The sequence below is a fragment of the Cyanistes caeruleus genome, chromosome 9 (assembly GCF_971803275.1).
Source record: "Cyanistes caeruleus chromosome 9, bCyaCae1.hap1.1, whole genome shotgun sequence".
Lineage (NCBI taxonomy): Eukaryota > Metazoa > Chordata > Aves > Passeriformes > Paridae > Cyanistes > Cyanistes caeruleus.
In genome coordinates, this window is record NC_141709.1 from 3,416,811 (window position 1) to 3,431,732 (window position 14,922).

The 14,922-nt window shown below is 39.9% G+C and overlaps 1 protein-coding gene across 30 annotated transcripts in view; it reads right to left on the bottom strand.

Moving 5' to 3' along the window:
• Positions 1-14,922, bottom strand: part of CEP350 (centrosomal protein 350) — a 69,773-nt gene that overhangs the window by 34,082 nt on the left and 20,769 nt on the right. For 16 of the 30 annotated variants that reach the window (XR_015273848.1, XM_086842055.1, XM_086842045.1 and 13 more), the window contains exons 9-22: positions 13,281-13,424; positions 11,823-12,478; positions 11,362-11,483; positions 9,049-10,100; positions 8,286-8,439; positions 6,936-7,099; positions 5,840-6,029; positions 4,282-4,502; positions 4,009-4,172; positions 3,248-3,358; positions 2,884-3,015; positions 1,256-1,392; positions 763-882; positions 160-326 (exon numbers count right to left, since the gene is read on the bottom strand). Coding sequence is in view for 29 of the 30 variants with exons in the window: in XM_086842055.1 (XP_086698181.1) it covers positions 160-326; positions 763-882; positions 1,256-1,392; positions 2,884-3,015; positions 3,248-3,358; positions 4,009-4,172; positions 4,282-4,502; positions 5,840-6,029; positions 6,936-7,099; positions 8,286-8,439; positions 9,049-10,100; positions 11,362-11,483; positions 11,823-12,478; positions 13,281-13,424 (3,534 nt within the window). In the remaining variant the exon portion in view is untranslated. The remainder of the gene's footprint in view (positions 1-159; positions 327-762; positions 883-1,255; positions 1,393-2,883; positions 3,016-3,247; positions 3,359-4,008; positions 4,173-4,281; positions 4,503-5,839; positions 6,030-6,935; positions 7,100-8,285; positions 8,440-9,048; positions 10,101-11,361; positions 11,484-11,822; positions 12,479-13,280; positions 13,425-14,922) is intronic. The other 14 variants (XM_086842057.1, XM_086842046.1, XM_086842054.1 and 11 more) reach the window with 2 other exon arrangements.

Here is a 14,922-nt window from a genome sequence, read left to right on the forward strand (position 1 = left end):
ACTGTGCCATTCTGTTCCCTCTTAAGAGACTACAATTCACCTGGGGCTCAGCTTTCTTCACACACTTTCCCCCATTTATTTTAGAAATTCGTTCTGAAACAGCACCACCCTGCCCCCTCACCACCTTCAAACCCATCACACACGAGCAGTATAGCCAACCTTTTTCATCTGGCAGGGACAAAACACTGTCACTGGGCAAGGAATCATCGGCAGCAGTCTGAGCCTGCTCTTCAATACTGCTGGCTGTCTTCTCACGACGGGAAAGCTTTTTCTCATTCTCCTTAGAAGATGGAACTGAAGGGCTCTCCTGGCGGCTGCTGGTACTACTGTGTTACCAAGAGATTATTTTTAAAAAATACTTTACACATTTCAAAATACTTAAATTACATTACTACTATACACACCATGATTAACATCACAACAGTAAACAACATGCAGAGGGTTTGGTTTTGGTTTTAAAATGCAGTTTGGCTACTTTAAAACTCCAAGTTTCATCTAACTACAGATTGTTGTTTTTATTCTAGCTTAAAATCCATATGGTCTGAAAGTATGCACATCCTTTGCCTGGCAGTGATGATAAACAAATGCAAACAAATCTTTTTTCAGATTTTAAAAGAATGAGTAAGTTAGAAATTCTGTTTTAGAAGTTAGGAGAACTACAGAGGACAACATTTTTCCAGTTCAAGGTCAGAGAAGGATACGAGAAACTTCATGGGACCTAACTATATCAGGTAAGTGAACAGGACACAAAAAGCTTCTTACCTCTGATCATGAACTTTTGATCTTGAAGACTCAGAGTAACTATCAAACATTGGTGAATATGTCTGTTTTGAGTCACCTGTCTCCTCTTTACCTTGTGATACAGCACCAGACTCACTTTTCCTGGAAATGAGAAGCATTTGGGGTAAATTTGCATTGTCTTAAACACAGGAGTAATACAGTTTTCATGAGCTCTCATCAATTTACTAAAGAAGTAACAGCTAAAATATCTGCTAAAAGATTTCTTAAAGCTTAAACTAGGTTAAGTCATCCCACAAAACGTTTATATCACCTTTTTCTACTCTTTTATGTAGAGTTTCACAGAATCAGTTAATGCCACCTTTGGTGTACACCATTAAAGGCATAAAGATGGAATCCACATTCATCTTAAATGCTCTCTCATTAAGACATCTTAACATTTTTTGCAAGAACACGTGAAGCAAAACCTAGGAAATCTTACTTCCTCCTCCCCAAGATGTGAGACATTAAGCCAAACCTGTTTGTATCAGCTCGGGCTCTCAGTTGGTTCACGAACTCTGAATGGTGCTGCCGCTGGTGGTCAAACAAGGTGGAGACTGAAGCAGGTGGGGCACTGACAGTGTCTGAGATCTGGGTCCGTGCTAACTCTGTCATCTGAGTACAGCAAAAAACATGGGAATACAGTGAGCTTATCAGCATCAAAATGCCTCTGGAGGAGAAAATAATCATTCTGGCAGGCAATTTAGTGATTTTTAACAACTGTGTAAGACATGGGGTTACAATGGTTTGTAATAACACATGTCAGTTCTGGTGCTAAAGGTTCATACTGCCCTGTGAATACATATTCCTCCTTACTCCTTTCCTTTACCCATAATAAATTACAGTGTACATTTAAAAATATTCTCAGCACACTGGTGACAGGTGTCTCCACTGCTGCATTCCAGCTAAAACAAATGGCTGTTCAGCTGAGTACCTGGAGTCACTTGGGAACGGCAATGGAAAAGCTCCTTTGCTGACCCAGCATCAGTGACTGGGTCATCCCCACCAGCCTCTCCACCAGCTCCTCTTATGCTCAGAATTCCAACTTCAATCAAGACTTGAAGAGATTAAAACCCTACACCAAATGAAAGCTGTCTTCTCTGTTTCTTCTCCATTGTTTCTTAACTGGTTTCTACCCACTTCAGCTCTAAAAACTACAAATGTTTCCTTGTCTTTATCCAAGTACCTTCTCAATGACCAATATACCACATCTATTTGACGTGTCTGAGCTTTTCTGCTCCTTTAACCCATTCCTGTCTACTCAAAAATGATTTAAACTTCACATATTTGGCAGAGCTCAGAATAAGTACATCAGTATTATTCTACAATTCCATTACTCATCATAAAACCAGCCTTGGTGAGCACCAACATGTGCACAGGCTGTGAAGAAACAGTTCTGTTCACATTCATCAGCCTTTTGCGCTCCATCCCATAATAATGACCCACAGACACTGTGATTTCCGAACTGTGATGGAGTAAGAACATTTCTTGGTTACTGTGTTTCTTATCCATGTTTGAAGCAGCTATTACATACTGGGAACAAGAAATATAAAAGCTGACAAACTGATATAAAACCCAGGAAACTAATAAATATTCTGTACAGCCCAGGAAGAACAAAGAGAGATTCAAAACAAGGAAACTTCAAACTCTGTATCAAAGTCAAGAGCTGAAGATTCTCCCTTCACCTTTTCTTAAAATTTTATTTGTAGTTCTTCTACCTTTAGCAGTAAGCAAAATTGCAATGCTCTGCTTTTCTAATTTAATTTGCACATGAAACAGATATAGGATCAATCCCTGATGGAGAGCAGCTCTTACAAACTGAAGATGCTGTGTTCACTGTCATCAATCTACCCTAGAAGAACAAATTTCTTAACAGTTCATTAACTGGAAGATCATAAGAATATGGAACAGGGATTTAAGGCTGCTGATTGACTTCTAAGTAATGGTGCCAGAGTTGCTCCTTTGAAGTCCTGTCATTTGTTCTGTTATGAAAGTGAAGTAGCTGTACCAAGAATGACACCGAACAGAAAAATAACTTAAAAGGCAAAAAAGTGTTCACAGTAATACTGCAATTAACACAGCTTTTCTCTTTCCCTAGGGCCTCACCTCACGGAGCTGGTGAGTTGCATCCGTAGAGAGCTGGGCAGGTTCTGGCTGTTTGGCTGCAGCCTTGCACAGGGGCTCCTGTCCAGCCTCCTGCCGAGACTGGACCAGCTGCTGCAGTGACTCTGCATGGACCTATGCAGAAAACAGACACTTCAGCTCTTCAAAATGGTCTGGCTTTAGTAACTACAGATTTATTTCCCAAAATCCGGCAGAAAAAAACTTTTAAATAGGCCCTTGAGAGTTTCTTTTAGCTATATTAAACTCTTTTGGCACTTTCATATTCTCAAATTAAGAATACCTGTAGACATGGATTTACTTATAGTATTTTGCCTCTTACACATTTATTTTTGAAGGGCAGCCTTACCTGAGCTGCTTTCTGCCTTGCCTCTTCCAGCTGTCTCTGACTTTCTAAAGCTTCTTGTTCAGCCTTGATTTTCCAAAGAGCCAAGTCCCGTTCATGGCGCTGTTGTTGTGCCTACAGATCAGAAAAACAAGTTTTAACCATGCAAGTTAAATATAAAGACATGATTTGCCTCAGCCACTGGCTGCAACTACCTCTTAAAGATCTGGATCTACTCTGCTGGGGGTGTCTCTTCTGCTGAAACAGTATTTTTAACCCCTCTTCCTTTTTAAGGCAATACACATTCCCCATACTCTTCCACTACAGCACAGAAAGGAGTTTAGGAGATCAACTAATTCAACAAACTAGAATAAACAATTTTGTCAACATAAGGAAACTTCAAACAAAAATACTGTTTTTGTGGAATAAAACAAATCATCCAGCCCAAACAAATATACTGCATGGCATTGGAACTCAACATCAATCCCAGTAAACAATCATGCTTTTATCTGAGGACCACAACCAAAACAGTGATTCCAGCTAATGGTATATCAATGAGACATATTCCAGAGTAGCTACTTCCTTGGTGTCAACTTAAAATAAAAAAGGCAACATCCTAAAAAATGGCCATTATCAGAGATGCCCCATAATGCCCATGACGATTTCTCTGCACTGCTAACAAACCCTTAACTTTCCCTAACTTGATTAATTTTCTTGCAAACAAACAATAAAAGAAAAAAAAAAAAAAAAAGAAAGGTTAAGACAAAAAAGTATTTTCCTGTTACCTTGAGAATCTGAGCCAAAGAAACACTCTCCTGCTGGGCAAGGGAAATGCCTCGTACTCGCTCCAGATCCGAGAGCTGCCGCACGGACTCCTCAATAGCGCTCAGGTAGTTCAGCTCTGCTGACAAACGGTGCTGCAGCCCCGCAGGGGAGAAACGCATGCACCCTGCAGGAAAAAACACACACTGCTCACCCTCACAGACTTCAGGGTCCCACACCAAAAACTCAAGAAAAAACACTAGCTGCTCTGGCATCAGCATGGTTTTTACAAATACCGCTTGCTGAGGGTGCTCCTGCTGCAGACCTGCTGGTTCCCACGCCCACGTCATGGAAGGCCACGTTTGGCTTCAGCCCTGGGGCTATACCTCCAGAAAAGCCGGCAGGTGACTTGACTCTTTCTGCTGTATTGCCTACAGAATCCAACTGCAGCATTTTTTGGGAGCTGGAAGATGGAGAAGAAGTTGGTGTCTTCTGGGGTCTTCCCTTGTCTGAGAAACTGACAGTGAAACAAAACCAAAAGGAGTTAGTAATTTCTCCTAGGCCAGCCATTTGATAAAATAGAGGAATAACCTTGTTCTTCCATTCCTACACACAAACAGATCCATGCAAAGGGCACAGCCTGCTCAGGATATGCCTGTTTGCATATGCTCAGTCTGTCTTCAGGAAATGGCCTCACAAGATTTAGGTTTGTCCTGAAATCCCAGTTCAGAGTTAAGTTTCTAAAGCACCCTATTTCCCCCCAAGTATCAAGCCTAGTTAGCACATAGACAAATTTTTTAAAAAAATTTAACACAGTATCTTCATGTTCTACATGACCAGACAAACAGTTTCAGTGCCTCCTCTTAGGTGCCTGGCATGAGAAAGTCAGGAGGCAATCATCTGCACGTGCATTTTAAAGAGTGAACAGTTTTATTATCAGCACACAGATGCAACTGATTGTGAAAAACCACTGCCCTGAGTCTAGATATCTCTCCTCAAATGCAATGGAGACCAAAACTTGACCTGAACAATTTGTAAGATACTATGGTAACACTTTCTGAAAAAAGACATTTCTTTTTTAAACAGAGAAATTTATACAGATGCTTCTTAAATTTACTATTTCAATTTTACTAGGCTGAAGAGGATTAACAGAGGCTGTTTAAATCCTTTGGAAAGACATTCTGCTTTACTTGGCATATCTTAGGAGGTCAAAGGACCTTTCAAACCCAATCCTGGATGTCAGCAACAGTCATCAAGAGAAGCCAATACCTCCTAACTGCTCTAAACCAACACAGAATGAGAGAAACTCATTCTGTGAGTGAGAGACTTTTTTTTTTAGAAAAAAGTGCAGTGAAAACTGAGTGTTTCATAACCACCTTCATTGGACAAATAGCAGAAAAACTGCCCTTTTAGCTAGCCAAAAAGAGGTTGCAACAGAAAACATATGTTTCTTTCTTTTTTAATACATTCTTTTCCAAGGATGTCTCAAAAGGCATTGACTCACAGAGCTGGATAGGCTTTGTGAGTGTTAGCTGAACTCAAGTACAACCAAAATTGTCAGTGTTTCTACTGAAAAAATAAAGGCGACTGCACAGGTTGAATAAACCCTGACGCATTTTTAACAGACCTCTGCTAGAAGAGAGAAACAAAAACTGCATTTCAATGTTTAAGGTACTGAACATGACAGGACACCAGGTCTCATATCTAAAATACAGGGAAAAAATATTTCAGGCATGCACATCCTACTAACATTTGACCATTTCTTTTACCTCCCTTTTGCATATCCAAAGACTCAGCCAGTAACACTTCCAAGCATCACTATATTTGCATAAAGTCTTATAACATTCCTGTTACCTCATCAGGGAGTGTCCAGACAAGTTTTCCAGTGTGCTGTCTGTATCTGGGTTCTGCTCATGGTCTTTATTAGAAATTCTGCTACTTGGTAAGGATTTCTTAGCCTGTTGGGATCCCCTCTCTAATTCAGACAGTATTTTATCTTCTTCCACAGAGAAGTGGTGAGAACTTCCATTGAAAGAGTCCAACCCTAAGAAACAAAAACAGTGTCAAAAGTTTGGTTTTACATGTGAATACCTTGCCATCAAAAGCCCCAAAACAATGAATAGGGAAGTTTTTCCCTGATTAAAGAAGCCTTTGGGTTAGAAGTCTATAGAGCCAACATGCAAGAAATGTAGAATTAGCAATGAAGTTCTCTTCTGTATATATTGTTCACAGCCAAAACTGTCACTCAGCTTTCATTTCAGCATATTATCAGCTTAAATAAGGAAAATACATATTTGATTATTTACTACTAATAATCAGAATACAGCCTAGCTTTTTGAGGAAAAGGTAAAGAATTTTGAAAAAACAGGAAGAGTGATAATTTAGAATGCCTAATCCTACTTTTGTCATGTTTCTATTGGCTTAAAGCCTAGCTTTTTTTATCCATTGCTTATATACTATGAGTGCACCAAGCCTCAAGCTTCTTCATGCTTTTGTAATGCACAGGTTACCATAGAAACAAATGTATTTATTAATTTGTGCACTGATGAAAACTAACTGTGATCCAAAGACAAAGCATTCAGGCAAATTTACTGCCACTTCACAAACATGGCCATAACTCAGAAGCCTACTTGCATTTTCTCAGTACAGAATCTAAGGATAGTTCCCACACAATATTAAAATTAACTGATTTATTAGAAGGTTGGCTTAGAAAAACAAACTTTTCAATGCTGTTAACAACCTCTTGCTTATTTAACTTTAAATTACTGTATTTTAAAGTCAGGGCATAATCAGAGTCAAAAAGAACCTGAGAAGGAATCACTGGAGGTATAAATCGATCCATCATCTTATCGGTATTAAATTACAGTTTCCAGATACATAGGATTGCAATTTTCCTAACAAGAAAAGCCTTCATAAAAAAGAATACTCTACAGCCAAGTATTGCACTTACGTTCCTTTTTCCCTCTCTTTTTAGAGGAAGCAGATGAGCGGGAAGACGCTGCAGACCGAGGTCCAGACGAGTGCTGAGAACCAAGCTCCACAGAGCGAGGATCAAGGGGAGACTTCCTACTGGGAATTTCTTCCTGAATGCTTGAATTACTGCTGCCAGCAACACTGAAAAGGAGCACATTGATGGTGATTAAGGACTTCCAGCTCCCATGTTACACTAGGGACAAGAAAACTACCACACTTGGAATTAGAGACAGATGACTAAACTGCACTAATCAGCCCATCCAGAAAAGCATTTTCTAGATTTTGAGATTAAATGCTATGACAGCTAAGACATTGGGAAGTTTGATATGATATTGAACATACTGAAACATGCTTCCAATATGAAAGACTAAAAGATGGATAACAACTATCCTCTCCAATTTTAACTCTTAAAGAGCTATTTGACTCCGTATCTGAACAACATAAGAATGACTGCATTTTATCTGCATTTCAGATAATCTCTGGGCATACAGACATATATTTGTTGTTATACAGATATCAACTGCCAAAAATACGAGCAATTTTCAATAAAGGGTTACAAAAGACTTGCAAGAAAGAGATGCCAACACATCATACACTAAATAATACCAACAGAAGAAAGAAGTTTTAATCAGAAAGATACAATTTTTTGCAGCCAACATTTTTAGTGTGCAAAGTCCCTTTTAACTTCTTTTCTTCTGAAGTTAAGTATCACTTGTGGCATCCCCCAAGTTGCCCAAAAGACATAAATATAACTCATTACAAAAAAGAAGGTCTTGGAAAATTCAGGAAGCCATGCAGTAGACATGGAGAGTCTAGGATCTACAGTCTTCAAATTTTGATCTGAACAAAAGCTTTTAAAAATTCATACAGACAGTTTATGTATCTGTTACTAAGTAAGCACTGATAAATGCTTACTGAAAGCAATTGTGTACTTACTACAAAGTTTTGAAGTACTGAAGGCATTTTTAGACTTACAAATAGCTTTTCTATTTTTTCTGAATTACAAGACTACACAACTGAGCATTACTGCAGCCACACAAGTCAGAGAACTAATTTTCACTGCACTACAAAGGATAAGAATCTTGTCTAAAGCTACCTGTCTGGCTAAAGAACAGCAAAAATGAGACAGGGAACGGGAATACTGGACTCTATCTGAACTATGCTGGCTGCTGTATTAACTGCAAGGTCCTAATAAAGTACTTCATCAATTTGACAAGTACAGTACAGTGCAGCAGAGATTTCCAGCATATTATGAAACAAATTTTGTATTAACTATTTTCCCTTGAATTCTCCATTTTTATTTTTTTAGGAAGTCTAACAGAGTTACCTGAGATCACGTGAAATCTTTTTGTCTGTTAAAGTGCTGCTTCCCTGCGATGAGACAAAATCATCCTCGTAAGAAGCCACACTCTCTGGAGGGCTCATGGCAGGGAGCAAAGGGCGCAGAAGGGCAGAGCCTCCATTCAGCCTTTCTTCAAACACTGAAGGGTGGAGAGAGAAGGGAGAGGACGAAAATTATAACAAACACAAACATACATCAAATAGGAATTAAAATGCTCCCAACCATGAGTTACAATGACTGCCTTTCAAACACAAAATCATCAGGAGAACAGCAGTAGAGCTGTCCCATGGCAGTTTTAACAGAACATAACAAGCACAATCTTCCTCTTTTTGCAAATTATCAAATTCTTTACTTTATTAACATACTCCAACCAAAACATTCTTGAAGAGCACAGTGCTTTAGAGTCATCTGCAGAAAATTTTATGCAATCATCTTTAAAGAAAATAATACGAAGGTAAAAAGAAAAAAACCACAAGACAAAAATCAACTTCTCAGAAAACACTCCTTCTCAGAATGAGGAGCTCCAGGCCAGAGGCAAAGTACTCATAAAAAGAGGAATAAATTTGTACAAAAAAAGGAAAATGAAAGAAAGCCTCCTGCATGAGACAGTTGTAAATCATGTCTTACACAATTCACATTTGATACCTGTGAAAGCACATTTTTTAACTGCGCAGTATGAAGTGCATGGAGCAGTAAGACTGGGAAAATAGCAATTCACAAGAACTTTGAGAAATGTTCTCGTTTTTACCTTTTCCATGAAGTTGGTAATTCTTTGCAAAGATGTTGATGACACTGTGGGGGCTTCCCTTTGCCAGTTCCTCCCAGGGCCCCTTGCTGTGTGTGTCACTTGTCTGAGTGAAAAGTGGGGAGTACCTCTCAGCTGCTTTCTGAAACTCCTTTATGGGCTCAAAAGCATTTCTCTCCCGAATGCAAAAATCCTTCTCTTTTAATGTTTCCAACATTTTCAGTGGTAGCTGTTTGTGCTGGCCTCCTTCCTCTTCTGAGAGGTTTTCATCACTCAGAAGAGGCCCTTCGCTGATGGAGTCAATGCTGGACTCGTGAGGAGTAATGGCTTTGCTCAGAGGATATGCCTGGTTCTCATGCCCTGGGGAGTCTGTCTGCCTCTTGGATGAATGTCCCAGGTTCCCTTCATGCCTGTTAGCAGCAGGAGACCTCAATCCAAGGCTCACTACATCAGTAAGAGGTCTGATGGTCTCAGGGAGCTTTTTAAACTCACTAAGGTTGCCTACCCCAGGAAGGTTGTCATCAAATGCTGTATGAGACATGCAAGCACCCAACATCCTTTGAATTCTGGCTGAAAAAGTATTTTCATTTTCCTCCCTCACAGGAGGACTCACAGCCTTTGCCCACTTTCCCTCATCCTGGTTTTCTTGCATAAATTCTGAGTTCCACATGGTACCATAGTTGATACCAGCGCCAGCCAACTTTTTGGCTTCAGTTTCAATCCTGCTAGAAAGGGAAGCAGCTGTAGCTTTCAAAGCCTCAAGACGATCTAATTTGCTCTTATACTGGCTGGCAGAAAGTTTTACTAAGAGATTTTCCTGTGCAGCAGATGAATTCAGGTACGACTGAGGCATCAGGGACCCCACAGGGGCAGAATGGCTCATCCTGCCTGCCAACATCGCATCACACTCCTTTGACAGAAGGTCCATCTGCTCCACACTCCAGTGCTGGGAACAAGGGCCTCCACCTGAGCCCAAGAGAGCTTGTGGGTGGGAGAGCTGGACTCTTGGGCTCAACCTGTCTGGCTGTACCCATGGAGGCTCCATCAAATCACTCCTGAAATGAAAAGTCAACATTTATGTTGATGACTTGCACAAGTATCAATGTCTTAGATTAAAGCATCGTTGCCACAGATTTAATTTCAGGACAAAATACTTTTTGGTGAAATCAGAGGGGCAGGGAATGGGACAGCAAACAGACACACAAAGTTATTTAGTAAAAAAACCAACAAACCAAACAACACAGCACTTCCCAAATCTGAAATGCCACTGATGATGTACTCTTTGTTTTAGGGCTGCAACAAGCTGAGTTTTTTCAGTGTCACCAATAATTCTTTTCCAAAAACTTCCTGACTCCAAAAGGGAGAAATTTCTTTTTCTCTCCTTATCACCTGCCCATGTCCAGAACACCTCAAAAGTCCCCCCAAAAAACTTCTTCTCTGATTACTATGAGGGTCTCTGAATACCTTATGCAGTCCTGTGAGTCTCTTCTCTCCTCTACTATGAGCAATTACAATTTTTCTTTATGATGTTACACTAACAATATTTACTATATGGTTTAGCTTTTTATTCTACACAAAGTAGTAGATGGCATTCTCAGGGAGTTTCCTTGAACTTTTCCAGAAGGGAAACAAGTCTCACTGCACTTACTAAGTCAGAGTACTGATACTGAAGCAAATATACACCTAAGAAGTAGTAATTAATTATGTAGTTAAAAATGAAGACACTTGCATAATGGGGATATTAAGGATATCAGTGTTTTTAGTTCCTTACATCTTGGTTAGGCACCTTGACTTGCAGTAAGAAAACTTTGATAATACACTGAACAATTCAAAATTGGGAAAGCAGCCTGAAAACAAATGGGGAAAGGCTAGTTCCAACCAGAAGCAGAGCTGTTTGGTACTTCATAAAGAGTAATTAATGGCTGAATCCAAGATAATAGATTAAACAGCAACACTGAGCAAACCAAGTAAAAAAAAAATCAACAGATACATTCATAGGATCAGCTTCTCTTGCCCAGTGGCAGAGGAAATAAGAGTGTCTCAATATGAAATACACATCCCACTGATGTCAACAAAACATTACCAGCAACCACCATTCACTTAGTTACATTTTATTACACTCGCAAACCAGCCATAGCCAAAATTTTCATATGGATTCCTTTATCAGCTTCCTCTTTACTGCGAGGAAAATACTGTAACTGATGCAAAGAAAATTACTCTCACTGGAACAGGAACTCAAGAGTCAAGGCTATTTTCACCTTTCAGAGATGAAAACAGGAGCACCTTCCTCTCTCTCCCAAGGCCCCATGTGCTCACCTCAGTAGTGGCAGCTGTGGTTCCGAAAGGGACATGTCACTGCTGGAAGATGCACTCGGAGGACGCTCCTGAGCCTTGTTTTCTTTGTCAGATTCCCCAGATGGCTGATAACCAGGTCTGGGCTAGAGATGAAGACAACCAGAAAAATGCATTTTCAAAAGTGTGTCAGAGTTTAGGAGCTCATGCCTCATTACAATTGAAAAGGCTAATATCCAGAATTCAGCTTCTCCTTAAAATAGATGATTTTCAGTCAACTTTCTAGTAGGTCTTGCTAGGCCAAAAAGCAGCCACTAGCAAAGAGGCTGTAAATTGAAATCACTGTGTTTAAGCAAAGCTACGCATTTTGTAATTTTTTCTTAACCAATAACCACCAGAGCAGATTGAGTTACAACCTCCCTAAATGTATAATCTCCTATTCCTGCAAACAACTGCAAGACATTGAGTTAGTGAATCAGCTGTACCTGTGTTTCCTGCATCGTAGGCAGCTGAGGTGGCTCTTCTAAAAGTGTTCGTTCCAGCAAGAGTTTGGAATAGGTTTCCTGTAACCGTTTGGCTGCTGAAGGCTCAGGAGGAGGCACATTCTTCACTTTACTAACAGCCTCCTTCTGCTTTCTGTAGAGCTCTTGGAGCCTTTTGTTCTTCTGTTCTGTTGCCTCCTTTTGTGCTTTCTTCTCTTCATTCTGCTTCTTCTTCCTCTCCTCCTGCTGCCTGATGATGTACTGACGAACCTCATCACTGTCATAGTGGCGTTTCTTAGAGATCACCTGAGGCTCCTCACTGGCTGCTACCTTGTCCGGTTTCCTTTTGGTTGGACTGTGGCTCCTCAGATTTTGAGCAGGCAAAACAGATTTTTGACTCTGCTTTTCTACATCTATCTCTTGCTTTGTACTCATGGAATCCAATTGCAGGTCATCAAGAATTCCACGTATCTCCATGGGCAGGAAATCCTTGTTTACAGAGGCATGATCTTCTTGGTTATCACCTGGAAAAGCAGCTTCCAGTTTTCTCAGATTGGTCTCAGACCGTACTTTACTTCTTGACCTTTCGGAACTTCTTGAAGAGCTTTTACGGGTAACATCCAATCTAGAATCAGAACCTGTCCTTCCAATGCAGCCTGCTAAAGAATGAGATGTCAAATATGTCAGGTAACAATCAAATTTGGGAAACAGCTGCAAAAAGAAGGATGAGGGAGGAGGGCAGAACTCGCTGTAAACAGCTCTTTGCTTCACTCAGTGTCACAGTCTGAATGTGGCAGCCTTTGCTCAGACTGAGCCCTTTCTACTTTTACCAGCTTTTCCACCTCACAGGCATAAGAAGCAGAGCAGCTCCCAGCATGCCTTATTGTCCTGTCTGAGATTCTGGATAAATTCTGAAAAAGGTTGGTGGAGGAATCAATGAATATGATGCACATGGATGGATGACATTATACTGATGTGGAAGAACCACAATTCCTGTTAAACTGGGATGCTCAATCACAGTTTATGGACTATATACAGCACACCTGGAAAATTAGTCTGGCCTGTGGACCACTGCTAGCCCTTCCTTTTCCCATTGGCTTCAAGAGGCAAAGACAGATTGCAGGTGCTCCATTTTTCTGGTTGCAACCTATACCTCATCTTTTCCAGATACCCCAAACACCCATGCAGCATGTACTACCCCTCAAATCCCATGTGCAGGGATGGTGACACCAAAAAAAAGTCCATAATGCACGCAGGAACAGAGGTTACGCACATCAGCCATGGCTGTGACTGAAATTTCCCCCCACCTCCCTCAAATTCCAGGTTAAAAATAGGAGAAATTTTGATAAGAAACTTCTATCTCAGAACATTCTATCTCTCAAGTCTGCTCTGGTCTGCAGACATGCAGTGTTATATAATAAAGTAAAATGAAGTAAGTCCAGTGATAAAAGAACAGCTTACCAGACTTGGCAGCTCTCTCTCGGCCTGTTCTGTCACTGGATACAGCTCTTCTGTCCTGTTCTATTCTGGGAGCTGGACCTAAGATCTTTTTTACCAGCTTTTGTCCCTCCCGCCAGGAGGATGCACTTATCACATAGTTTCCACCTGAAAAATAAAGAATAAATAAAAGTCAAGCTCTAAAGGATTTGCCATGATATCAGGAAGAAGTATTCATTGCAGCCATTCATCATTTCTGTACCATTTAATTCTGAATTAGTGGTACAGCTGTAGCGACACAAACAGTCAGAACGCTGATGTCCCAGTGTAACACCCAAAACACACTGCAACACATCAAAGCCCTATAAAAACTGATTTAGAAAAGAAGGATGGGTTATGCAGGTCTAAAATACACAAAAAAGCTTTGCTAGGGACAGGGGTAATATTTCTAGAGCTGTTCACCACCATTCAAATATGGAAAATAAGAAATAAAAAGATAAAAGCAACTAAAATGTTGCAATAGAGGAACAAAAATAAAGGTGAGATATAAAAACCCCTTAACCTTCCTACCAAAATAATATTTGCTAATACCCTAGGAAAAAAAACCAAAATTACTTTAAAGGTTTTTACATGTTATTAATTGTTGAGACACGTCTTGTGAGGAGGTTAAAAAATATCAAGCAGCAGATGCTTTACACCAATGCTAACTCACTGTCTCTTAGCAGGGACTTCTGTTCCAGCACTGAAAACAGTTAAGAATAAACCCTATTAGTTGACACTCAATTCAAGGATAGAATACCTTGCAGGTGACAGAAACACAAAATGTTCTAGGATTATAATATCATCCTATTATCATATAATTAAATGATAACAATTGGTTATGGTGGCATCTTTAACCAATATTGGGTAGATTAAATGACAGGTTTATTCAACTCACCTTTCAACACACTAACTTCCAATATTACTAATATTTTTTTTAATAAAAAAAGCACTTTGGAGAAAAACACAGTATAAAAAAGAAAATTTAATTAGATTAATTCAGATAATTAATGGTCTTTAAATTAATCAGACCTTTCAGGGGTACTTAATTGCTAGAAAAGTACCTAACTTGAATATACAATTTGCAGTTGATTTTTAACAATTCCACTTCAGGCTCTATCTCCAAGCACTCTGCCTGAAGAGACCCAGCCACTGCAGCATGAGATCACCACAGCCAAATAAAAAAGGCACTGTACTGGGCCCAACAGCACTTTGAAGACAGGATACCAACAATGTCAAGTGAAATCCAGCACAGCAGAATAATTGTTTTGGCAATCCCAGTCCTCAGTTTCCAGCCCCCTTTCTTCTTGTTATTTTAACCAGAAGTCTGCAGCCCACTACTCAACCCTTTGTTAGCAGAACTCCTTGCCTGCATTGTAAATTACCCAAGTATTTTATAAAAGAGCTGTCACTTGAAACATGTCACTACAAGCCTCTCTGAAACAGAGGCATCAGCCAAAGGGGTTCTCCTGCAGAACTTACTGTTCTCAATTAGTTCTGTGTGTGTTTAAAGAGCCAGTGTAAAGTGTCATCTTCCATTTCAAGTCAGCTGTTTAACTAAAACACGCCAACGGAGCAGAACATGAGCCATGGCTATTAATAGCCATGGTCATGGTAAGCAGTTTCT